At 44.6% G+C, this 27719-nt stretch overlaps 1 protein-coding gene across 4 annotated transcripts in view; it reads left to right on the forward strand.

The window, feature by feature from the left end:
* rbms3 (RNA binding motif, single stranded interacting protein) overlaps positions 1–23505 on the forward strand; it is a 236651-nt gene extending 213146 nt beyond the window's left edge. For 2 of the 4 annotated variants that reach the window (XM_068711238.1, XM_068711239.1), the window contains 4 exons: positions 10768–10878; positions 19098–19187; positions 20935–21059; positions 22049–23505. In XM_068711238.1, the coding sequence (XP_068567339.1) occupies positions 10768–10878; positions 19098–19187; positions 20935–21059; positions 22049–22052 (330 nt within the window). In that variant the 3' untranslated portion in view covers positions 22053–23505. Of the gene's footprint in view, positions 1–10767; positions 10879–19097; positions 19188–20934; positions 21064–22048 lie in introns of those variants that run through there. The other 2 variants (XM_068711242.1, XM_068711240.1) reach the window with 2 other exon arrangements.
* The last annotated feature ends 4214 nt before the right edge of the window (positions 23506–27719 follow it).

Genomic DNA, 27719 nt, shown 5'->3' on the forward strand with positions numbered 1-27719 from the left:
AACACGCATGCAGCTGAGCATGCAGCCTTGCTATTAGGATTTATGATAATATCTTGCAGTGCAGTGTGATACACTGTTATACGGTGAAACACGCTTTAGTGTCCCACACTGTATAGTGAATAAATATCAACCTGAAAAGCCTTATAATTAGGGGTGTCACGATTCTAAATCAAAAATCTTTTATAATAATTGTTTTGTACATTTTCTAGATATTATTCAATAATACACAGTACTGTCATCACCAGTTTTCTAAATGTTTTTTTTATAGATCATCATCCCTGGAACAATATAGCATTGTAATACCATTTCTTACAGTAATCAGTTGTGATTCCCTTTGTCAGTTTAGTTGTTGTTGGCCAGACTTACCCAGACGGCAAATATCCGAAAAATGTAAATAACTCCTATTTTCTATAAGCTGTTTCTGTTGCCACTTTCACTGAAAAAAAATGTGTTTGCTTCAAGCTACCATGAAAGTGTCAATAGCATTGTTAGCCTGAGTACAAAAAAAAAGAAAAGGCGAGTCCCTGTGATTGAGCAAATTTGGAAACACTGGACTATACAGCTGATGGTCCAGCACTCACTCACTCACTGGAGTGCTCGACCAGCCACATGGCTCCCAGCTGTGGCCATTTAGCACTCAGTCCTACCCATCTCACTTCCACTCCCGCTGTGGGACAGTGAACATGTAATCTGGTCGCAGCAGGCCACCAGCCAGGCCGACACACACACACACACACACACACACACACACACACACACACACACACACACACACACACACACACACAGCTGCAGCTGCCCTCCGAGCCACTCAGTTTGCCTTTCAGCCGTGCGACCTCATGCCTGTCCTGCGAGTTTCTTAACTCTCCGGGCTTTCTCTTCCCTTTGCTGTCAGGACTGCACTTTCCTGGTGATGCTTGTTTCACACAAGATTAAAGTTAGCTCGCTAACAAGCTGACTGTTTTCGCTGCTGGGTGGTAGACATTATTACAAAGTGAATGAATGACAAGAATAACAGATATTTCTAATAGCTTAACTGCTCAGCATGGGTAGCGCTGTGCACCTGCAAATGTGTATGTGTAATTCTGTAGACACATGCACAACAAGAAATCTCTATTTGTCCGTGCATTTGGACAATACCAATGCAATTTTATATTAGATGTATGTACCATTTCCTTCATCTTCTGGCAGACTTTAGTCTCTTGTTTTGTGGTAGACAGAATGTGCACAGCCTCATTGTCTATGTCTGTGTAACTGCTCATGCTTGCCTTATTCATATTTGTGTGCACTACATGTGCTATGCAGTGCCATATGTGTGGTCCATACTGGTTGTTCCCAACCAGACCGTACGGCTGCCTGACGGCCCTCCATCTTCCAGCCTTATGTCGTGAGGCCTCTTGGAGCCATTGGCAGTGGCCACTAGTCAGTAGCTGCATCGTACTGTGGTGTACATCTCATCATGCCGTCATGCCAGAAGTAGCCATGTGGCCGTGTCCGTCCCCATTGTGTTCCATTTCTGTCACCAAACGGCTGCTAGTTGCTAACCCCAGCTGTCACCGCCGTCACTGGATCATAGCTACCAATCTGTCTCCCTTTATGACCCACGCTACATACACAGTAGACGGCCCCTCACACACACACACAGCCTGCCACCAGCTCAGTGACTAACATCAAATTGCCCAAGCGTGCTAGCTTCGAGAGCTCAGGGGCCTACTCAAAGCATTAAAAACCAATTGATTGTGCTGCAGTTTGGCCGGTCCCACCACTTGTTGCGTGTTAAACCAATGGAGCGTTGTGCGATGGCGCTACTGGTGTCCAGGCAATATGGAGGCAGCAGAGCATGGAAGGGGAAGGGGTCACAGCCAGCCAGTCAGATATCAGAATAGAATAGAACAGACATGTGTGTGTGTTGTAAAACCCATATCAGTCAGCCCAACAATAAATTAGCAGTTAGGCTACCTGGAATGTCATATTAGCAACGCAGTAGCAGTGCAGGTTTAACTTCTACAAAACGTTACACGTAACAGTATTAATGGAGGGTACCAACAGACCTTCAAAATACTGCCTGAGAGTTAAAGTGTAAGTGCAGATACTATACATTAGTGGTCGCTACTAGCAAAAGAATGTGTATTCAAACTGTCCGAAACCAATCCCTCAGTCACTCATTCACTTCTTTAGACCTTTTCATTGCCATTCTGTTGCAAGGGCAACAGCTTTGGTCCAAGTATACTTCCTGAAACTTGATTATTCTGCCTTTTCTCTGCCAGATGTAGAGTTGTACCTCGGCAATTGCCTTGTGCGATTTTTAGCAGAACGTAGTGTACATACTATGAACATTACTTTTCTTCTTTCCTTTGTTGCAGGTTTTGAAGGCACTACATAGTGGATGCATTTCCACACAGACACTCAAATTGAATGGCGGACAATAAATGTAGTGCACTACAGAATAAATTGGGTTTTATTTCTGACACAGCCTTAAAGATCCAAATGATGTATCATGTTATGTATAGCTGTAGTAAATGTGCAAGACTAATTCTATTCTGGCATCTTTTAATTCCACCTGAAGTATCACTTTACATTGTGTAACTGGGAGAGACACATGTTTAACATATACAATACAACATTTAATTTACATACGGCTAAACTCTTTGAAATGTAATCAAGTAAAGGCCAGGTTCCATTATGGGATCATATTTAACATTCTCTCCTATTAGCGCCTGCTATGAAGACAATCATGGTAAATTGTCTGGGTGAGGAACTTCCACAGGGATAAAGAAGAGCTATATCTCTCACCAGGACACATTCAGCTTGTTTGTAAGATATAAAAGGTTGGGAGAGCGATTTAAATACCTTGTTGATTTGCTGCTGTTGGTGCTGTGTTACTGCATGCTTTTTCTGTTTTATTACAGCATCCCAGTTCCTTCACAAACTAACTTAAACTCCATTGAAAAATAGTGTCAAACAATAAATTCTGGGAAATAACAGATGATGTATTGAATGGCAGTAAATCAATGTATGTTGAAGTTGAGAACAACTTGACCAAGAGTTTGCTTATTGCACAGTAAACAGAACATTGCAGCTTGTACCGCTTCGGTGAAGGTGTTTATTTTCTATCCGACTAAATTAAGTTTGACAAGTCCATTCATACGAAACTGAACTTCATCACCGCAGAGGAGCCGGCACTTTGGTAGCAGGAAGTCAGAGAGAGTGAGGAGAGAACAGTGTTCAAAATGTGTTTATCCCCAATTAATGGGCAGAATGCGCTGGGCGTGGAACTTTGGAGAACTTTTTTAAAGTGGACGGCAAAATGAGGTTGCAGCTTGTTCGTCCAAGCGTCGTTCTTTTTTTCTTTTACTTGTCTTCTCTCTCTCTCAGATCTGCTGTGCTCTGTTTGGCAGTTTAGGCGTGGAATGTCCGAACAGCATGACCGCTTGCCTTTTGCGCTCTGTTATTTGGTCAGCGGACCTTGCAGAAGAGGATAAAACTGGGGAACCAAATGCCCCAAAAGACAAATACGCACATGCACGCAGATGCACCGCCGCTCTAAACACACATGATGTTTGAGTGCAGAAACATTCTTCATGGTAAATCTCACTTACGTAGAGATCATTAATCATGCATGCGGACCCTAAAACTCACTTCCCTCTGCCAAAGAGTGCCGGAGAAGCTGTAAAGCCAGCCAAGTGAGCATTGCTGTCTTTCCCCGTGACTTATCTATCCTTATTCTCCCCCTTTTCCTCACTGTGGACTGTATGTGCTTCAAGTGTGTATTTGCCGGAGTGCTTTGGCCCTTACATACTGAAGGTGAGTTATTGAATTCCTCTCGGTTGCACCCCAGCCAGTTCTCCCTGGCTTCGGCTTCAAATAGCCGCTTGCTGGGCCTCTTAGAATTGAACCGTAACTATCTGCCCACATCGGATGGGGGCGAGTTGGTGCACTGTGTGATACCCATCTTCCCGCTTGACACGTAAAACGTTCCGCGGATTCAGAAAGAGGGAACATTATGTTGGTCTCATGGATTTGACTGGCGAGGCAGAATTCGAGACGGGGCTACAGTCGTCCTTGAGCTGCTCTCGTTGCTCTTCCTCTCCTCTCTTTATCTTTTCATCCCTCTCTCCCATCCTCACTCCCTCTCTACTTCTTTCTATACATCTCCCTCTTATATCTTCCTGTTTTTGTCTCATTCCATCCCTCCTGCTTCTCTCTCTCTCTTCAACCTCCTCCGTCTCTCTCTCCTCTAATGCCCTTTCAGAGTACAACGGCAGCTACTGTGCCGGTGCAAGCGAAAAAAAATCGTCTGTCCAGGGTTAAAGTTGCATTCATAAAAGACAGATATTGTTGCAGTGCCACAGGGTGACTGACAGAAAGAGATTGAGCGGCTGCATTTTTGCTATAAGCTTTTTGGTATTACCTTGAAAAATGTTGCGATAGCAGCAGAAACACATTTTGAGACAAAAGCTGATTTGCTTTGGTGGACAGGCTTTACTAGCTCGCTGTGTTTAAAAAAAAATTGGATTTCTAATCTTTTTTCTTTTGTAAATAGGATAAATATTCTGTAGAGAGCCTTGAGTGTGAAATGATCCATTTGTCTACAAAAGGCAGTCAGAGAACGGTTGATCCTAGCGTGGAGAGGAATGGACCTCCCATGAAGACATGACAAATACTGTTACATGCTTCATCTAGCATCTTTATCCTCTCTTATACGCACGCAAATGCCCACACACACACACACACACACACACATACACAAACACACCTACACACACAGGACAAATCCATCCAAATATCCTCTTGAAGTTAGTGGATTTTTTCTAATAATGACCTCATTACTATGAGCATTTTATAGTCATTATCAGTAGTAATAGGGACTGAATTAATTTGTGCACAACAAAGCAACAGCATTGCTGTGAACGATCTCAATCACAGCCAATCAGAAACATATGTCCTCATATTTTGACCTGTATTTGTAGCCTACAGCACCTCACTGGTGTTACTGGAAAAAGTAGATTTCCTGGGGTAAAACATTTAATTGTAATTCAATCTGCATCCTCTGAGATATTGCACGTGATTGACAGACGAAATGAATCAATAAGTGTCTGGAGATTGATCCATTGTTCCTCTTGTTGTCTTTTCAATGTGGAGGACAAATAGTAACACAGTAGATAAACATCCTTGCCAGAGGTGAGAAATCCTCCATCGGTATCTGGTTCCACATGCTAATCTGTTAACATACATTGTTGTGGCCCTTTGGCTGCTTCATTTTCACAGTCCTGTTCCCTGTAGGTTCCTGTGGGGTCTGCAATTAAGCTTTTCAGAACCGTAAAAAAAAAGAATTTGAACATGATGGCGGCGGCTACGATAAGCCGCTATCTGCATCAATGTCAACCTGTGTGGCTTCATTTATTGCTATTCATCAGTGTGCACTACTCTGCTACTTCAGTTGGGTGAAATGAGCAGTTCACCTTCCTGCCTTAGTCCCTGGCACGTTGTGTCTTGTAGACAGACTGTGTTGGTAATACTAGGGCAGCCCTGGTAGTCTGTTAGCCCCGAGGAGGGATTCATGCTGCGGATTACAGTGAAAGACCCAGGATGCTGGCTCCCTTTTTTGGGCTTTCCTGAATAGTAAGGTGCCTGAGGGTATCTGAGAACTGTGGTCACAGTCGAGGGAGGTGAAACAAAAGTCATGGGGGGCTATTGTTAGTCTTATTAGAGCACCAATACAAAACAAGACTTGAAAGGACTCAGCAGAGAGCAGATCTCAGACAAGTGTGTCTGCAAGGAGCGCTGCTGCAATGTTTGATTGAACCAATACAACCCACAATAGGCTAATCCCACAGACTCTACCTCCACTTTCTCCCTGCAGCATGTCATGGGAACTTCTTTGATATTAGAGTATGTTTGCAGTGTTTATTCACGGACCACCTGTACATTTACTGCCACCGTCTCCCTTTCTCACTCTCGCTCAACCCTACGTCTACACCCTCCCTATGCACACACACTGCCCCATTAAGCCGCAATCATATGCAATGGATAATCAGGAACGCTACTGGGTCGATGTTTGCCGCTCAGCCAGACATGCAAATCTGGACGGGAACAATTCCAAACTGAAACTGAAGCAGTTGTCGATCACTTGTGGCCCCTACCGGCCAGTTAACAGGATCAAGGAGTCAGCAGTCGAATGCAACAGTCAATAAAATAAGTTTATCAAAAAGTGTGAATCACCGCAACCTCATATGGCCCTTGAGCATTCAGTCATAAATGAGCACAAAAACAATATTAGACTGATTGGTCAGTAGTATGCAAGATAGACAGACAGAAGCACGCACACACACAACCGAACACAAACTCTCCTCTCACATTCATGCCGGGGAGAGATAATAAATAAGAACGCATACACACACTATCCAGTAACTTGTGTAATTTTGTGGCTTCTATGGATCCAGTTTCTGTACCTACAGGATATTCCCTTCAGGTGGGCAGGCTTCTAGTGTTAGCGGTCTCTGGCATTCCATACTGTCTATAGTTACCAGTCAATCATCAGCAGATGTTCTATAACACCAGGCTTTCCAGACCAATAACGACTGAGGGAACAAGCTGTGTCTGTGTCTGCACGTTTCACTGGATATGGAGAAATATCTATGCAGTACTGAAGCTTTGGCAGAATTACTCGAACCCTGCGGCGTGGAGCCGCAGCACCTCTATAAGTATCCTGCAGTGTTGCGTGTCACATTTACCTTGACACAAAACACACTACCAGCATCGGTATCCAAACCACCGACACGTCACATGGAGAAGCCAACTGTCAAATACAGCGAGGAATGTGTTGAGTCAAGTGCAGGTCCTCTTTCATGGGGACAACACAAGCTTTGTTTGAGTGGAACACAGCCTCGGCCATTGTTTGACGCTCTTCAGGCTTTGAATGTGTCTTTTTTTTTTACCCGTCAGAAAGCACTTATACTTTGAAAACTTTTCATCGTTCATGTCCCGTTTTTACTTTTTGCCAGCAGTGAAACATCAGGGCCCACAATCACTTAAAGTAATTGTAGCTTTGTATTAAAAGTGTTGTATAAATAAAGTTCTATTATCTCTGCGATATTATCATGCAATCGGTGTGTGCGTCCGTGAGTGAGCGTGCCCCTCTGTATCTGTCCACGGGTAATCCCCCACTCTGCTGCAGCACACTGCATAATATTTTTGGGCAGTCAGTTGTGGCTGCATGTTCGAGGACCTCTCCATGTTGCGGTGACTCCATCAACGTTTGTTTTTCTAGTCCGTGAAGATTGTAGTCTATTTACTTTGAAGGGAGCTTCGTGACATGTTGTAATACTCTCCAAAATGAGCAATTTTGTTCTTTATTTCAAAATCTGTCACTGCCTTCTTGACAGAGCAGATTTAAAAAATGACTCTTTTGGTCACATAGCTGAAAAAAAAAAGAAGATTTCTCATGTCAGCGTTCAGAAAATTAGATGAAATTCTGTGCAGCAAGAAACCAAATACTCAGTTCCTTAAGCTCGACAGCCCCAAACATGCTGCCTATACCTGACTGCCTCATGAATCTGTGTAGGACTGGAGATCCCTTAACCGTAATGGATCAGGCAGTATAAACACTATCTGTGTGACATTTATGTATCGCCTTACCCATTTTACAGCTGTTATTTCTGATCAGCAGCATTAAAGGCATAGTAATGAATATCAGCTGATACCGATCAGGGCTCCATCAGTCTGAGTGCTGCTATTTACTCGTAATGAGTGGTCGTTAAAAAACACTGCTGTTTTTTTTCTTCTTTTTACAAGATTTCTTATTTACTGTACATTGTCTCTGGTCGCTGAGTGTATATCAACGTATTTAACAACCAGGGGGGCTGATATCATCTGTCTCCTGTCTGGAGCACGATCAATACCATCTTAGGCAAGATGGGTTTTTCTCGGACGCACACATTTCACTGGCACACCAAAAACAGTGCATACATCGAGGAGATCTGTAAACATCATGTCATGCATTTGAGATGCGTCTGTAGCATCCACTAACTTGCTCTTTCTCTGTCTTTCTCTCACGCAGCGGGCAAATCCAAAGCATATATTGTTCTATTTGTGTCAGTCTCCTTCTCATTTTCTCTCCTCTCTAGTCTATCTCTGGACAGACACACGCCGCTCACACACACACACACACACACACACACACACACACACTAAAAACCCCCTCTCTCACAGACACTCAGTCTCACAAACACAGAAAATCGAAATCACAAATCGGCTTAACTCTCCCTGACACGTCTGTGAATTAAGCCTTTCCGTTGCTCTCCCTTTCCCATTATAAAGGCATTGTCAGAGGCTGAATCGGTAACAGGTAGCCCACAGCTCCTGCTGCTTCCCTCTCGCTCCTCCCTTTCTCTTTCCTTCTCTCCTCCATGCCTCCTCTCTTCTGCTTTCTCTTTCTTTGTCGTCTCTCTCGCTCTCGCCCTGCGTGTCCCTCAGCCTTTCTCTCCAATATCTCTGTCCTCCCTCTCCCCCGTCCGTCTCTTCTGGCTCCCGTCTTCCTCGTGACCTCCATCGGCTCTCTCCTTAATCATCCTTCTCCTGTCCTCACGCTGTCTCTTCTTTTTCCTGTCTCCTTGTCTCCCCTCTCCTCTTTACTTCTCCCGTCTATCACACCGGTGAACTCAGGCAACTAATGATTTTTTATGTATTTATTAATTGGAGAAATATTGAGATTGTCCACACAAAACACATAAGACTTGAGATCAGTTAATCTACTTCTTAACTTGACTTCTGTAATGTGAACATGGGCTGCTAGTAAAAATCTATAGTGCTGTTCAATCGACCTAAAAGACATTCATCATGAGCTGTAAATTCTTTACAATATGAAAACTGATAATAATAATAATAATAACAGATTGCGGGTACTGATATTTTAAGTTGCTAATCCCTTATTTTTGATTTGCATAATATGCATACATGGAGAAATATGAGTTTCGGAATTAGTAATATTCGTGCAGTTATTAGCTTGATTTAGCATTAATTAGCATCATTTTGAGATTTGAGGTACATTGTGTTGAGTTGTTGTCATTATTAAACAGCATTTTCATCAAGTGTTGGGTCAGATAGCTAGACCATCTGTCATATTACATCATGATTAGCAAGCTAACATCAGGTTGTCTATTTAGCTACGTAACAGTTACACCTAGCAGTTACTGGGTGTGAATTTTTAGTAATAACTAATCTCTGCTTTTATTTAACTTCCTATATATATATATATATATATATATATATATATATATATATATATATGTTGTTGTTATTATTATAGTCAAATGTAATTAGAAAAAAATCAACAAAACACGAATGAGCCAGTGCCTTTTTCAGCTCTGAGTAGTTCTGCAGTTGTTCCTTTCAGGTTTCATACAGTCCCAACAATCAACAGTAAGATAAGGCGGTTGTATAAAGCCTGAGAGGCAAAACCCAGGGCCCCAATTTCACCTTTTCGTTTGTGTGGAGCAAATTGTTTTAATTTAGTGATGTGTAAATGGCCACTTAGTAATAATGAGACTTACGCAAAGTTGGTGCAATTTTAACACTCCTTCCACTACTGATCTCAGCATTCACCCAGCCTCTTTCTTTGTATGCTGAGGTGAAACTCCGGGAAGGATCACATGAAGCTAGCATATTGAGTGGTAGAGGGAGAAGATGAGGGAGGGTGGGGGAGAGAGAGTGAGAGAGCGAGAGAGATTTTGGCTGACTGTGTTGTGAATGCAGGGAGTAGACAAGCAGAGCGGTTCTGACAGGCTGTGTCTGCACAGTTTGTTCTCCAATAGGCCCACACAGTCACCAGTGGGGTGCGCACATGCACGCACACACACACTACCGGAGCTGCACGCCCACATCCGCAGACGCCAGCCAGTCCCTTTAAACACTCGCGCACCGATGCTGTTGCGCACGGTGTGCTGCAGGCTTACCCACAAACACACGTAGACACACTGGCAACAAAGACACACAAAGTGAGAAGAGAGGCGAGCCGAGCCGAGGGAGAGGGCTTGGTTGTGAGCGCGCTCCTCCCGAGGCGTCGGTGCTGGGGAAATGGAGCTATCATGACAAGGGATGAAAGTGCAACAATGGTTTCATCACTTTCCCTCATGTTCCACTGCACCGCGGAAAAAGAAGCTTCTAGCGTTCTCATCCGCCCGTTGGGGAAAACATGCGGCGCATTACACCGAGAGGAGGGGAGGCCAGAGAGTGAGTGAGAGACAGGGAGGGGGGGCAGAGAGGAGGCATCCTTTCTCTTCAATCAATGAACCGCACAAACCCATATTGTTGATACATCAGCAGCACGTATAGACTATTTTGATGGACTGAAAGACAATAGTGTGTATTGATCCTGAAAATGTCCCTGTGTTCTGTTGCTGTTTATTGACACTGTCCCCTCTTCCCTTCTTCTTCTCTGGCTGCATTTGTCCTCGTGTCACCCCTGCCTCCGCCCCACCTTTCCCCCTTCCTCTGTTCTTATTGTTTTTATGTTTTTGAAGATCCTTCCTGTCCTCCTGCTGACTTTCTCTCTGTTCTTATCCTTTCTAACCCCAACTTCCTGCCTGGCCTTCTTTTAACCCTTACCACCATACCCTATCCTCTTGGGCATTCACCCTTATACAAACCTTCTTTTTATGTGAACTCCTTCCTAGCTAATCAGATTAAAGAGTATCCACAATCTTCATCATTTCTTCGGCTTGTCCTCTCGTCTCACCTTCTCCTCATCTTTTCTCCCGTCTCCACCAGGGTGCAGTGATCACGCCAGCCATGGACCACACTATGTCCATGCAGCCTGCCAGCATGATGGGCCCTCTCGCCCAGCAGATGAACCATCTGTCCCTGGGCACTACAGGAAGTGTGAGTACGCCTCGCTGTGCTACAACGAGCCATGCATGTTACCAAAAACACAAAAACACAAATGCACGAACACGAGGATCTCTTGTTGCCAGAAACCAGAGAGAACCTCCAAGTTGAGAAAGTCAATGTGCTCAGAGCAGTAAGCTTTGGAGGAATAAAACTTTAGTTCCATCTTGATCTTTTTTTTATATACTGTTGACAATGTGTATATTTACAATATTTTCCAGCAACAGTTGGTTTCATTTTTACATCCACCAATCTGTGACCAAGCAAATATTTACAAGCATCTTTATTCCACTCATTAAATGTCTTATCTGTAGGCACTCTTTTTATTAGTGTTTTATTAGTGCAGCTGTTGTGTTATTGCTGATTGATTAATTTAGTTTTCTGTGATCAGTTTATTGCTAACAAGGCTACCCATTATAGCTTAGCTGTCTGAGGCTGACTGAATTGTTTATTATCTGTTGGGCTAACTGATTTATATTTTACTCTTTTTACTTTTACCTGTGTGTATTTTTACTACTTGTACGTCCTCTGGGGAACTAGTGTTGATCTCTCACTGGTGATACTTTGTTTCTTCCTGGCATGAGGGAAAATGTAACTAATATGACAACAGGTATGTACTTTTGTCCTTGTTAGAATACCTTTGGTTTAGTTCTTGTTTATGGCATCTTTTTGTTGTCTTTTATCTTTTTTTAACACCTTTTCATAGTTTCACAATTGCTTTCAGTAAAACCTCAAAGTGTGTTAAGATCGTTGCACACATGGTGAGGGCAGGAAAAAAGGTGTCAGTAGAAACAGGGAATAGGAATCGCAGAGCATTCTCGGGCGACGGCACCACTTTTGGAGGATGGCTCACGAAGCTACAATAGCTGTCATTATCTGTCACCGGTCTAGTCATCCTCAGAAAGAGAAGCTCTCAACAGAGGCAAAGGAGCCATATATTACAGAATTTAAGTTTGTTAAAGATGTCGAGCCTCACGAATTAGGAGAACCTTGACGGCTTGCCACCGACTAACGCTGCATGTTGCCGCCTATCTAGTGTTTGGCGTTAACAAACCGACACTTGTCAGCATTAAATCTTTGGTGGTGCATGTCCAATTTACAAACGGCCAGGTGCAGGACCTTCAGATCTACAATCCAAATGCCAACAATCATTTGGACAAAGATAAGCCGGCTAATGTTTTGCTGACCGAATGCGAATAAGCTGACTAGCATATCCAGCAGTATCTACCGCTATGATAGGCCAGTCTGCGTTCGAGGGGTGGGATTTGGCAAAGAGTCATTTGGAGTTCATTACATGACCTTAACTCCCCAAATTGTGGGGAACTAGACACTTTCCCACCCCAAACACTCAAAGATATGGCAGCAAATCACAGATGCAAACATAATATTATCTAATATTATGTACAATGTCTCATTCAGGGAAATTATGTTGAATTAGTAAAATGATAATACAGCAAATATTAGAAGAGTCTTTTGTAAAATACCGTTAATATGGAAAGCACGCTAACCAGTTTCATCATTATGTGTTATTTGCTAGATTGATAAAGCCAAATAATTGCAGGAAGTAGTATGTACATAGTTTCATTGTTTTAGGAGTCAATAAAGCCATGACTATATTGCATTACCTTAGTAAAATTGCTCAAACACTGCACTTAAAATGGATTTGTGGCTCGCGGTTTTGCTGCTATTTCGTTTACCAGTCCAGCAATGAAAAAACATGTAAAAGTCTACATCTGCTCTTTCAGACAGAGAGTTATACGTTGAGAGACAAATCCGCAGGTGTCCATTAGACAGTAGGTTTGGGTCAGAATGACCAAGTGGAGGCCTTTCAATCTTTGGGGAACGCTATTCATTTGGGTCTAAGACAAAGTACACATTGAGTAAGAGATGGATTTTACATTTCCTTTCAAGAAAGCCAAACCTTCTTAGGCTGTCGCCACATGTGCTTTGCCGTGGAGCTGCCGTATCATTTGTTTCACACTGCGTGCGTTTACCGCCAGATACTGAGAGAGCACGTTTCCTCCCTGATCCACATTAAGCAGATTTCCTGCGAAGTTTAACGGTGTGACAGGACCCTCTGTTCTCCAACTCCCTCACTCTCGACCTCTAATTTCTGTTTCTTTCTCACATGTTCTGTCTCACTCACTCTCTAAATCACACATCACATCTATCACTCCATCAGTTTTCTTTATTCCCCACACACACACACACACACACACACACACACACACACACACACACACACACACACACACACACACACACACACACACACACACACACTGGCTTACAGTTGCCGCCCCTTAAACCAGGAACTCCCCCCTGTTTAAGGATCAAGTCGACTTAGAAGTGTTGCACAGTTCTGAAGCCTGACTTCCTGCCCTAACCCTGCTGCCTGGGGGCAGGCAAGCAGGCAGCTTTGCTCCGGCACTACGTTTGATCTCTGCGTGTGTGTGTGTGTGTGTTTGTGTGTGTGATTGAAACAGTGCTGTATTGTACAGTTATCCATGTGTTTCCAGGTGAGCTGTCAGCGACTGTGACGCCATGTTGGCTCTGTCAGGAATGCCCCCTCCCTAATCGGCCCCAGCTGTGCTAACAGCCAGGATTAGAGACAGGCTAATCTATGATGATGGCTTCTGATGTTTGATGGGTTGTGTTATAGGAGAAAGTGGGTTACGGCACTCTCTCTCCTTTTTTTTTTGTAGTTCTGGTTTACGCTCCCCTTTCTGCCTGCTTAGCTTTCCTGAGGCGATGTGCTGCGTAGCATAACTCCTCTATGGTTGGGCTACACACACAACATGCCACACTTGATCATCAGTGGGAACTGAGACATGTTTTCTATGAAGCTCACTCTCAAGCCAGATGTAAAAGCCCTTTCATAATGCCTGATTGAGAAAGCCTGTTACAGGAGGGGTTAGGAACCAGCATCTGTAACTATCCGTGCAGTAAACTGGACTGGACACCACATACTCTTAAAGCGCATTCCTCAAGTGCAGACGCATGGTGGTGAGGTTGTTTTGATTGCCCCCCACCTCACCGGTCACATGACCATGTCTTCGCCGCTGATGCGCACCTGCCAGGAGCAGCGTCTCCAGAGTCAACAACCCATCACGACTTCCGCCACTCCTCTTGGCTGTTCCAGGATTCTCTGTGGCCGCATGTGTGTGGCTGTGGCTTTCTTCCCCATTCCAAGAAAAGAAGCAAATGTTCCCGGTCCGCCCAAGCTGCGACACACTGGTGTGGTGACGGTAGCTTTCCGAGAACGCCGTGTTATTTTTGCAGCGAGGATAGGCACGGAGGGTTCGGCCTTTTAAAAAGGCTGGGTCGCCTGATGGTCACTGCTTTGGAATTGGGCGGCTTCGCCAGAAAAACAGATTTTTTCCACAACCTCCACAGACACCGAGCTCACTTTGGTGTCTGTCTATCCCGAACAACTTGATCACAGAATGCTAGAGAACCTCAGGCTCACTGTTTATGGATGGCACACATAAACATGCCATCCAAGCTCCTCGCTGATTTATTCGACCATGTTTGGTGCATATCGCTCCGTTACTGATTTATTTACTATCTCCTTGCTCTCACCACTTAGCAGGAGTCTATCCGTCATGCTTTGTGTTTGCTCATGCCTGTTAGATGCTGTGCACGCATTGGTGTGCACCTGCTTTATCGTGTGTGTGTGTGTGTGTGTGTGTGTGTGTGTGTGTGTGTGTGTACACGCATGTCAGTGTCTGCGTTTGTGCGTGAGCGACATAGTGTTTGACATGACAAGAGGTGACCTTCCCTCTGTGCTCTCCATCCTCTTTCTGTCATGGCATGTAGAACCCAGGTCTCTGTTGTCATGGTGACGGTGGTGATTGACAGCTTCTGTGTCCCTGCAAGACAGATTTGTGTGAAGCGCTTCCCTCTATTATCTGGGCTGTTTCCCTTGGTTTCATATGGGGGGAGTCTTAAGTACAGTATGTTATTCTACATCTCCATAACCGTGCATGGCTGTGTTTAACCTCTACTCACCCGGGGAGAGTCGACCGAGCGTGCGCCACCTTCGTTTGTAGCTTCACATCCAAAGCAGCAACACACGTCGACATCTGGGTGATTCCCCGTACCACTGAGCAGCTAGGTCCTTGTAGGACCTTGAAGGTAATTGTTAAGAGAGGGACAACTTTTTTTATGGCGTTTATAAAATTTACAATGCGCTTTGAATGTGTTTAAGGGCTCGCAGCCAAGAAGTATGATGCGAGAGTTGCGCCGCTCTTGAATTAATTTTAATGTTCTGAATTTGATGTTCGTGCTGAACTTTTAAATTTGAATATGTTCCCAATTTGTATGTGCATTAAATGCATGAGCTTGCAGCAAGCCCCAGACTCTGCAGTGCAGTCAGTTCGTAGCCTGAAACTCAGTATCTTGATCATAAAGAACAGCGGTACGTTTATGTGACAGCTTACTGTTGACGGCATAATTTGTGGGTCTTAAAGCAACAGTTGGTAAGGTTAATAAAAATAACTTTTTGTCATATTTGATCAAACTGTCACTATATCCTGACAGTAGCACAGGAGACAGACACAGAAAATACCCGGTTCCTCTGCCTCCTTTTCGTGCTCCCGATGGCATTCGCAAGATTCCACGGTGCCCGAAGGCAAAGAACCAATCAGAGAGAGGTCTCTAAGGCAGCTGTCAGTCACTGTTTGTGAAGATTGTGAACTCCAAACTGTCAAACTGGGCAGCGCTGATCATCAATGTTCATTTTGGCATCTATTTTAGATTTTGTCTTTAGACATAAATGGTAGGTTTAGTCACAATTTGGTCATTTGTGTCCTTCAAACTTTAAGGCTAGTTTTAATGTATGGCAACTTAAACCATTTTCTTTTTAATAATTTAGTCTTAGTCCTGTATCAAATTTGATTTATTTTAGATTTTATTGAACATTTCAGTCAATCTAGTTGAGCCAAAACAATAATTTTGCCATGTTAGTGAAACTTATTTCACATAAGATTTAATCTTGTCATTATTAACCCTTGAAATACAAAAGTTGAATGATTAAGAATGCAGCTTTGTAGGAATGGGCTTTTCAAGCAAAACTAACATTCAAAAATGAATGGGAACTATTTGATCATTCTTCAAAGCTCCTTCTAGTATTTACTTATAGCTGCACCAATCTTCTTTTTTTCATCAAAACCTATAGATCAGTGGAACAATGTGAAACCATTGGCAGGACTGTGCATCGCGTCACCCACGCGGGCCTGCTTGTGCGTATGCATCCCTCTGTGCATGCGTGAGACAAACAAAACGGACGGATTTTGCCAGTATAAATCTCCGTGAGAGGGGGTGTTAACAAAGCCTGGGGGCCAAGATATGGAGGGCTTTTCACGGTGAAGTGGTACAGTGCCGTGATTCACGGCCGCTGGTGTGCAGCTCCATTGTGATGGAGCCTCACAGCTCAGATCAATAGTCATCAGAGCCCATCCCCACGCCGCGCTGCCATTAATAACCCGCACTGAGTAGCTGGATGCTCTTGCCTTGACCAACTGTTATCCTCCACCTTGCAGCCGACGCGACAGAACAGCATGTCAGCACGGAGATAGATGTGAGCGAGGGATAAGCAGAGAGGCGGATGATTCATTTGAACATTTTAAACATGCTAACGTGCTTTGCTACATTCCACCTCTGCCAGAACAATCTTCACAGATTCTTATTCTTCTTGAAGCAGAAGCTAAAAGTAAAAAAAATCGTATTCGGTGCCGAGGGCCCAAACCGCTGTGGTACCAGAGCCAAGATATGGAGGGCTTTAATATCTTGTCTATGGTTTGGTACGTCTACGTGGTTTCGTCCCGGCACTGCTGCATTGCGGTGTGACTTTATACAGTGCTTACAGTTGTATGTCATGGAGAGTGATGGCAGAGCAGAGACTTAAGGAGTCTACTCACACCAGCCTCGTTAAGGAATCATCCAGGCCTCCCGTTCATCAAACATACGCACATGCCATCTGCTCCAATCGCAGGTGTGTGTGTGTGTGTGTGTGTGTGTGTGTGTGTGTGTGTGTGTGTGTGTGTGCATACATACAGGTATGTGTGGCTGTGACAGTGGAACAGCATTTATTGCCAATTAGGGATATTTTATATCGCCCAAACCTGTACCCTGACTATGGACAGGGAAGTATTAAAAGGGTTGAAATTGGACAAAAATCATCTTTATCGCCATAGCAACCCAATTCACTGGAGCCAAGCTTGACGTCCCCCTGACTTGCAGCGACTGCGGAAGCATGCCCTGCTCAACCTGCCACATTAGATAGGTTAGCTAATGGTTATGGTGGAAGGAAAAATCTTGTTAAATGTCCTTGTTGAGTCTAATTTAAATTCCTTTTGCAGTCCTGCAGAGAAATATAACATTTCAGATGGACGCCGTGCCTTTGACAGGGAGATTTTGATAATGCTAATTATCTCCCGCTCCCCTTCATTTGCTTTCGCGCAGCCCTCACAGGTGAGTCGACTGAATAAGTTAACGGGAAGGAGAGGCGAAGACTAAAAAAGTCCTGCGGAAAATTGGTATGCATGGTTTGGATTCACCAGGGAGAAGGTCACTTCAACAACCTGATAGGCCCTTTTAGACAATAGCAGGTTGAGAGAGAGAGAGAGAGAGGGAGAGAGAGAGGGAGGGGGAAGAGAGCAAGTGACAGAAAGGTGAGAGGGAAGGAGGGATGACACGGAGAGGTAATGCGGTAATGTGTCAGGAAGTCTGGATGTGCCGCCTCACCCCATCCTGAGTGTGACAGCCCTGCAGGTGTGATAACCTTAAGTTCGCACGCACAAGTCGCCCCAAACAGTCGCATGCGAACGCACACTCACATCCATCCCAGGGCATCCTCCTGGCCATGCGCGGCGTCGGTGGGGGAGTTAATCACCCATGTCCATGGCCTTTAGCTGCTCTCATTAGGGGTGAGCGGTGGAGCCGTACCCGATCCATTAGCAACGCTGCCGGTAATGACACTTCACCAGCACCGCCGGGCCCACGGCCAAGAAAGGCTCCGCAGCCCCGGCACAGCTCCTCCATTACCGCCTCCTGTTGCACACTGCCGCCACGCTTTTTTACCACTGGCAGGCAGACTGAGAGGAGAAGGAAGAAATAAGACAGGAAAAAAATAAGGGATTGTACTTCCCTTTTCTTTTCTTTTCTTTTTTCTTGGACCGGAAAAGCAGCAGGAAGACGAGGAGAGGAGGAGAGGCAGCCTGGTGGCTTTTATCTGGGATCACATCCGTTGGCGCTGTACTGCAGCATTATCGTTCCAAGCCTCTTTGTCTTTGTCTGTCTCACACTGGCACACACACCAACACACACACACACACACCCACACGCATGTATGTTCCCAACACCCAGCTGCACTACTTGTACATCCACATGCACAGTTGGACGGACAAATAGTGATAAGTCATCTTCTATGCACAGGCATGCGCTAATTAAAAAGAAGCGCACACACACACTGGCAAGTCAGGCTGACACTGGCGTGCAAGTTCACCACACACACACACACACACACACACACACAACATGCATTCACAGCAAGTCCCGGGAAAAAAGGAAAAAATCCTCACACAAAGTGCCGTGTCCTCATTCATATTGCATGTGAAAGCCCCGTGGCTGTCATGTAACTGAACGTGTGTCACGTCTGTAAAATGGCCATCATGGAGTGAGCCAGCAGCCAGTTAAAAGCCGGGGCAGGCATGTCTAAAGGAATATAGGCCACAGGCAACAGACCTCCTGCTTTCTCTGTCCTCTCTCTCTCTTTCTCTCTCTCACTTTCCCTTCATTCCCTTCAGCTTTATTTTTTCTTTTTTCTTATTGTTTTATCTTCTTCTCAGCTGTGGCCTGGTGTATTTGCCTGCCTGTGAAGTCTTTGGTGGAACAGCTGGACATCTCTTCCTCCTCCTTCTCCTCCATCTACCACTCTCTTCTGCTCTGCTCTGCTCTGCTCTGATGAGAGAGCACACATATTCTTTTAGCGCCCTCCAAAGGATGCTGAGAGCACAGCAAGCTCACGTTCCCTGTGGTTTTTGGGGGATAATTGCAGTAAAATTAATTTTTAGGCAATTGTGATGTCAGTGTTGGATATCAGATGTCTGAAATGTGTGTGTTGCGCCATGTAATACCTTTGTGTTGTGTTGTGATGTGTGTGTGTGTGTGCAGGGGTTTTGATATGTGTTTGTCTTGTGTTTGTGTTTCAGTACATGACTGCTGCAGCTGCCGCGGCGCCTATGCAAGGGACCTACATTCCCCAGTACACTCCTGTGCCTCCAACAGCCGTCCCTGTCGAAGTAAGACCCACACACACACGCATGCACACGGTACTTATTCAGTCAGAAACGTGTCCAGGTTTACCCAAAAGGGGGACATCATTACGCCGGACAGCCCACTCACTTACACCCACGAGCGCTCACTTCAAAATTGCAAAGCACATCACCACATCAACAGAACAAAACAGCCATTAAATAGACAGATTACATTTGCCGTAAATTACCCGCTGAACAAATGGCCTCGCACCGCCAGCGAATAACGAGGGTGAAAACTGCAAGCAAAGCAGGACGAGACAGAAGTTTTATAGTATTTGGGAAAGACATTTGAAGTGCAGCGCAGAGTTTGTCACCTCCTCGGCGGCTGTCTGAGCTGCTGGCAGGTTTCGGAGCGGTCCAGCCTGAGGAATGATGAGCGTGGAAAGCAGGCGGGCCGCTCGAGGAGAGCCGGGGACGGCTGTCTGGCGGCTGACAGTGCGGCCGTATTCAGATGGACTATCAGTCGTGTATTAGATGACAGGAGCTGAAGTGAGACACAGTGCCGGCGGTGCTGTCCCTCTCTCTCTCTCTCTCTCTCTCTCTCTCTCTCTCTCTCTCTCTCTCTCTCTCTCTCTCTCTCCCCCTTCTTCGGGCTGGTGGGTAGCTGGAACACACACACATCCGTCAGCCACTGCGCTCTGGTTAACCCACCAACCACGGACAATGACAGTTTCCTCTGACAGACCCATTAGTCCCTCCCCCCTTCCTCTCTCATACCCCCCTCCCAAGCTCCCCCGTCCTTTTGAAAGTTCCTCATGAAGGAGTGGGAAGGAGGAGTGAAATGTAGTTGCAGCGTAGCCCGTGGCGCCTCGTACCTATTTCATCCTCCCCGCCGTCCTCTCTCTGCCAGCGTCAGCAGCGGAGCGTACATCACTGCATCAGCCAGTGTCTGGAGGGCTGATGTATGGACAGGACGCGGTATCCTTGAGAGCTTGTTAAAGGTGATTGAGATGACTCAATGATGGGGGGGGCTATCGGTAATGCTTGACACATAAAAAAAGGCTAAGAGGTTGTTGTGATGAATTCATCGCACACAGCCATCTTTTTTTTACCCCTAACAAAGATGTAGAAGTCTGCAAGCAAGTTAGCACAGATCCTTTTTGTTATTCGTACATATTCGACACCTGTACACTGTCACGTGATGTTTCTTCTGTTCTTTGTCGTGTATTTTGTTTAACCACATTGCTCCCAATATTTATATTTAATATGACTATGTTTAATTGCTGTAGCACACTTTAATGGTGTGTTCAAATTCAAAGAAGCTTTTTTTGTACGGCTGCACCTTTACAAGTCATAAATGGAAGATGTCGCCGCAATTATTCTGGATGCATTTCTGACAGGCATCCATGAAAATTGCTTATCTACAGTATGAGTTCAGAGTGATGGGCATGTCAGCCTGAGAAGTTAATAATCCCAACAGTTTTATTTGGTCTAACTTTTATGTCATGTCAAAACTGTTTTATTGTATCATATATTATTATTTATTATTTTTAAAGCCAACATTTACAAGATTGTCGGAGGGGGCTTTACTCTTAGACCCTTGATTCAAGTAAGAAAAAGCTCCTTTCACAATTCCAGGACAGAAGGACATGCAGTAGAACACATGCATGTGCAGAGTAGCAGCAGAAGTCGATCCAGTCACGTGCTTTTTCAGCAGGAAGTGCCGAGCTTTGCAGGGAGATGCTTGTTAAGGTGCAGAGCTGACACATTTCCCTCTGTGCCGTGTCCTCAGGGAGTGGTGACGGACGCCTCCCCCCAGACAGTGGCTCCCTCGTCACAGGAGGTGGCTGGCCAGCAGCAACAGATCCAGGTGGACAGTGCTGCCGACCATGTTCCTGCTTACTCATACCAGTCCAAGTGAGTCAAACAGTGGAGCGGTACAGCTGCTGTCAGCCATTTTAACGTGGCATTCTCTCCTCTCAGGGTGGTTTTTAGGCACTGTGTTTTCAGGTTGCCCGTCTGTCCGGTCCATTCTCGATCTCAGGAACACCCGGAGGGAATTTCTTATCACAAACATCCAATTGGACTCAAAGCTGAACTGTCACCGTGATCACGCAAAACACATATTTGGCCATAACTCAAAAATCCATATTGCTAATTATGACAATTTCACACAAATGTCTAAGAGGATAAAATGATGAAGTGATTTTAGACAGACGTGGATGTAAACTGTAACATGACGGAGGCCGAGGCATACGACCCTGAGGCGCTAACTCTAGTTATTAATTATTATTAATCTTTTTTTCAGTTACGGTGATTATTTATCACATTATTTTTGTTTTAAGTGTAAGCATAAAGTGTGAGACAATATATATTTCTCATCAGAGACTTTACCCCACCTTTTTGAATGCATAACTTCTGTCACCAACACGTCAAAGTGTAAATCAAAGTGGTATAGACGGGCTTCCTGTCTGTGAATTATTTGGTAATCCTAAAAAAAAAAATGTTTGGGGTTCAAATTGCAAGTTATTTCTCTTTGACAGATTTAGCTGTGAAGCAAAGCTCTACGAAGTACTGATCTAAATAAATTGAGAGCGCTAAGAGACGCAGTGGGGCCGTTGTAAATGACTCAAATTATTCCTGGCTGCTGTTGTCATTTGCTCGTCATTTTGGCAGCTTTTTCTGCTTTTGTGACCCGATCAGATCCGTTTAACGTGCTGCTTCTTTTTCTTTTTTTGCCTCAGTCTGCTGACGGGGCTGTCAGCTGTCAGCTCTGTTGCCTTTCTGTGTTTGTGATATTGGTCTTTGATTACAACGCCCCCCCCCCCCTTTCTCTCTCTCTCTCTCTCTCTCTCTCTCTCTCTCTCTCTCTCTCTCCCCCGCTCTGTTTTCTCCTCTTTCATCAGATAGCAACGGCCTGAGCGAATGTTCCTGTGACAGCGTTGCCTTGAGACAGAAGTTGGCTGCACTGTGTATGTGAGGAAAAGAGAAAAGAAAGAGAGATTGCTTCCAGATTGCCCAGGCACCAAAAAAGAGACACTTTTTTTCATTTCCTACCTGGCCTACGAGAAAAAAAGAAAATAAAAAAGGAGAGTGCTGAGGAAGGGGATGGGAAAATTGCTGGGCACAGTGCAAAGAAGTGAAATTGTTTAGTCTGGGAACCTGCCGGAAGGGCTGGGCTGAAGCTTGAAAAGTTTCTCAAAGAAAATTCTCAACCAATAAAAAAAAAAAGAAAGAAAAAAAAAAAAAGAAATAAAGAAAGGAAAAAAAAAAGGTTGAATGCGCAGGTAGGCGATGAAGTTTATTTTGTAATTAGAAAACGGGAGTCAAGTTTGAGATACACACAGAGATTGTCTTCCTCAGATATTAAGCTACAATTTCTTTTCACTCTTTTTTATGTTCTAGTGTTACATTTTACTTTTCTAGATATATTCAAAAAAGTGTTTTTTTTTCTTTCTTGAATCTTCATGGCCTTAATTTGAAGGGCGGCAGAAACTTTTTACAGAGTTTAAGTCTGACGTCTGGTTAGAAAAAAAAAAATAAGCAAACGAAATCCGTTTCTTGGACCACTCGGAGGGTACAAGACGCTGGAGGAGTTCTAAAGAGGAAAAAAGAATCTATCACATAAGCTGTACAGATTTAATAGAGAAGAGCTTTTTTCTTTTCTTCATTAGAAGAAAACTTTGATAATTATTATGTCAGAGGTAACTAAGTGTCAGAAGAAAACAAAATGTCTGTTGGGGAAAAAGACTTGTGGTGGGGGGGGCGGGCGGGGGGTGGGGAAGAAGCTTTGAAGAGATTTTTCACAGTGAGGAAAAAATTAAAACATAAGAAAACATGCTGCATTGTGGATGCAGTCTGTTGCAAATGCTGAACTTGTTTTTTATTATCATTATTATTATTTTACATGGCAAAGTTGCTGTCAATGACATTAGTGCTTTTTATCTGCCACATTTTACCTTTTTTATGAGCTTAAAGATGTTTTTAGCCCGCTTTGCTTGTCACACTGCAAAAAGGAGGGAAAAAAAGAAGAAAAAAATGATAAAATTCAACAAAAAAAACAAAAAAAAATTCTGGCAGTGAAATAAAAACAGTAGATTCAGTAGGAGCTTACGGTTTAAACCAATCAGTGCAAAAGCAATAGAGGAAATTGTTGACAATTTCTGTAGTCTTTCCTAGTTGTGGATCAAATGCAGCCCATGGATGGCCATTTTTATACCAAAGATGAAGAGACACTCTGAACCAGAGTTTTGTTTTTATTTTGTTTTCCTTTCCTTTCTTTTTCATTTTTCAGTTTGATTTTGTTGTTGTTGATGTTGTTGTTGTTGATGATGTTAATGTTGATATTGTTGTTGCTGATGTTGCTGTTGTCGTTGTTTTTTATTTGACCTCGATGGCCGGACCAGTCCTTACTATCCTTCTTAACGTCTTCTTTTTCACCGGGTTTAAGCTAGTTTTCCACGGTTGTCACACACACACACACACACGCACACAAACACACACATTTCAAAATACACACACTCACTGTACAAACACACACATCAAACAGTATTTAAAGTGTGATGCAACCAGTGGCAGTCCTACCAAAAGTCCTTTCTCTTCATCTCCTGGTCTTGTCTTTTTCTTCATACGTCACATCACTTTTACGATGCTTTCTCACACCATCGGTGCATTCCACCTCTCTCTCTCTCTCTCTCCTCTCTCTCTCTCCTCTCTCTCTCTCTCTCTCTCTCTCCTCTCTCTCTCCTCTCTCTCTCCTCTCTCTCTCTTCTCTCTCTCTCCGCTCTCTCTCTCTCTCTCTCTCTCTCTCTCTCTCTCTCTCTCTCTCTCTCTCTCTCTCTCTCTCTCTCTCTTCTCTCTCTCTCTCTCTCTAACAGATCCTGCAGGGAAAAACTTTAGGAAACAGATTGTGGAAAGCTCCGTGGTTGTCGAGGTGGTTTTTGCCCTCAGTCTTTAGTTCGACCGTACAACTCAACCATTCGTCTGCATACTGAGCTTCAGTGTCGATCTCCCTGTTAATCTCTGTCATGTATCACCAAACCCAGGTCCATTTCTTGAGTGTTTCCTTTCCCAGAATACCAGATGAGTGGTGTTTGCTGCATATTGGACATCAGGTAAGCTGTTTTTGAGTTTTTAGCAATGATTGCATAAACTTTACGGCACTTAATGGTATTTACAGAGCATATTTAAAACAATCATGAAGAAGTAATTGAATGATTTGAAATTTTTCAGAATTATCCTTATCTGCTTTCTTCCAGAGAGTTAGATGAGAAGTACAGTTTCACTCTCTCGTCTGTACGGTAAATATGAAGCTACCTTCAGCAGCTGGTTAGCTTAGCTTAGCACAAAGGCTGGAAACAGCCAGCCTGGCTCTGCCCAAAAGGTTACTAAATCCACCTACCAGCACCTCTAAAGCTCAATAATTAAAACTTATTTTTTGGTTTTCTCGATCCGTACAAGAAACAAAGTGTAAAAGCGACACCTTGTGGTTTTACAGGCCGTTACGTGCCGGACTATTTCTTGGCCAGGCGCACCAATTAACCGGAGTGTCGTCGTCACCGTGAGCTTGACACGCAACCAGCAGAGACTCCAGGAAGTTACTGTGAAGAAATGATGCACAATTCCTTTAAAAACACATCCGAACAGAAGAAAGACCTGTTTGCATTGTAAGACAACCATCACTCTGTGACACCCACAAGAAATGTGTTTAAAAGGACCGATCATTTGCAGGGGAGGTCGGTAACTAGGCTCCTCACCAGCCATAACAAGACGCTGATGGCAGCTCCTTCCTCGGCCACCGCCACTGAGTGTCAGTTACTCCCCTTGCCGTCCCCCAATTTGTCCACAAACAACCCCCGTCACATCTTATCCGGTCTTCCCGTCCCAGAGCTGTGTGAGGTTTTCAATGATTTCACCTCTGAGGATTGGCCCCCTGAAGACATTGCCTGTGGGATTGCGGCCATTAGAGCGGCCTTTGTGTGTCTGGAGGGCTGTGTGTCCGCTCTGCCCCACTGTGGGGCTGCAGCGCTAAAGAGACCCCGTTCTCCTCCCTGCTTCACTGGCACCATTAATGTGCCACGGCCAAGCCAGGCTCCTTTTGCTCTCACTTTCCCCTCATCCCCCCCTTCCCCTCTCTCTCTCTCTCTGAGGTTTCTTCTCATTATTGGATGGTGCAGAAGCAGAACCACAAACCAATTTCAGTCACTCTCGCAATGAGGCTTGACGGGCCCAATTTGTCTCCCTCCGGGGCAATAGGATCCACTCCAGTGTCCCTCGAAAGACCCCTTTCTTTTAGACAGAGAGGGAGCTTTTTGTTTGGCGACGTTTGCACTCGAGCTCTCGCAGTTCATGTGACTCATTCAAATCTCCACTCCAGCGCTGCAGTTTGGGGCCACGGTGGCGTGTTGTGCACATTAGGGGGCAAGCTGCGTCACCATGCGGGGCGATATTTGTAACCAACAATCCAATTGTACATCGAGTGCCTTTTAACGAAGCTTCCAAATAATTCCAAATTATCCGTGTGATAGTTTAAAAAAATATAAAATAAAAAAAAGCACATGGAAGAGCTTGTTTGAGTCAGTTGTGCTGAAGAAATGCTGCACAATATGGAAGCTACTCTGTGGTGCTAAAGAGGAAGCGGTCTTGGGCTCGTGCCTTCATTGTGTCCGCTGATCTCTGTGAGGAGCCGGCCACTGTTTAACACTCGGCCGTCAACTCGCTCTTAACAGGCCACCTGTCCACTTAAAGACACACAAAGGAACGCGGGTTCCTAAACCACACCGTTAAAGCCATACCCACATTTTCTTTTCCCTCAGTCGGTGTTAATACCTGCTTATTTACGGAGGTCAAAAGCCAAATGTGTCATTCAAAGTGTCTCTCAATGACCGTTCAGCTGTTTATTGTCCAATCAAATCAGCACCTGCCTGTTTCCTTTCGTCCGATCTGCCGCTCACCATCTGCTTGTACTCTCCTCAAGGCTGTGGTCTGCTGTTACGTCCCCATGAACAGGTCTCTGCCACATTAAACGGCTAACAAGTGTTTTAGAGCTCCTCCCCACATCGCCCATGTGTTCCTCGTTGTTGCATAAACGCCATTTCTGAGTCGTTCCAAGTAACTTTACCAGTTTTAAGCTAGTGTGTGTGTGTGTGTGTGTGTGCGTGCGTGTGTGCGTGTGTGCGTGCGTGCGTGCGTGCGTGCGTGCGTGCGTGCGTGCGTGCGTGCGTGCGTGTACAGTTCTCCTACTCAACAGTTCAACTTTTAGCAAATACAGTGGCACATACAAAGCTATAACAGAGTTCTCCAGACTTTTACGGCTGCTGTTTTATAGAGTACAGGAGACATTTTTGAAGCTTAATAGGACTCGTGATGCAGGAGCTGCACATCGGAGAGCAGAGCGTCCCACAAATGTCCTGAGATTCAATAGTAATGGCATTATGGGAAAATGGGATTACGAATAGCCAAGAGATTATGGAGAAAAGAGAAGAAAATGCACAACAAAGAATATCAGCTCTATTTTGCTAATGGAGATTCAAGAAAGAAAAAGATGTTAAGGCAGGTGTTTGCTTTTTTATGTACGGCACCAATATTTCACAGAGATCTGAAAGATTACCCGACCGAACAAACAGAAATGGCTTTTTCTTAATAGCACAATGGCATAATGTACTTTTCCAGAATACCAATACCTTCGTGGAGGAGTACAGAAGGCATGCCTGCAATTTTAAGGAGGCTGTAGCAGAACCGCTCTGCTCCCAGTCTGCCCATGTGTCAGCACAAACCAGGAGTCAGCTATACCAAGAGAGAAAGTGTGTGTGTGTGTGTGTGTGTGTGTGGGGGGGGGGGGGGGGGGGGGGGATTGGAGCATCATTAGCTGCTGTTGCCGGGCAGAAGTGGTCATAGCCTGGAGTTTTCTCCATCTTCATGCAGCAGCGTGTCCCCCGTACAGGACTCCAGAAGGCGACCAAGCTCGACCCATCACTAATTAGCAACGCACGCTCTTTTTTTCCCCTTTGTCTTCACAGGCAGTCATCATTTTCCTCCTCCTCCATCCTTTGACTTTAGTATTAGAAATACCAAACCACCACTTTCCCTCCGTCCATTTGCATCAGTTGTATTCCCTTCCTTTGGTGCTCTCTCACCGTCTTCTTACCTACTCGCCTACCACATTGGCAACGTGCACGCTGTGTTTTGCAACGTGGCATCGTGTGCAATCATGATAATTCTGACACGTGTCACTAATCGAAACAAATGCCACACTCGTGACCCACGGATGAGCAGGCGAGAACGCTCTCGAACGAGTACACCACCATCGCATTCATTGTTTTCTATTACTAGAGACAGCAGGTTGGAGGTGGAATGTCCTTCCACCTGTCATTCATTCATAGTGAATAACCCCGGGCCCTACCGGTGCTCTCTAACACCTGTTAATGGTTTGCCTGCTTGTGTCACTGTCGGGATGATATTGTTTGCTTCCATAGTGCCAAAAAGACAAAACAAAGTTTATGCAATCATATGTTAAATGTTTATGTTTAAGTGTTGGGATTAACATTTATCTGACAACACCTAAATCGCCACAATGCA

This window comes from Cebidichthys violaceus, unplaced genomic scaffold, assembly GCF_023349555.1.
Source record: "Cebidichthys violaceus isolate CVI_PGR_0920_01 unplaced genomic scaffold, fCebVio1.0.p SCAF_16, whole genome shotgun sequence".
In the NCBI taxonomy this organism is placed as follows: domain Eukaryota; kingdom Metazoa; phylum Chordata; class Actinopteri; order Perciformes; family Stichaeidae; genus Cebidichthys; species Cebidichthys violaceus.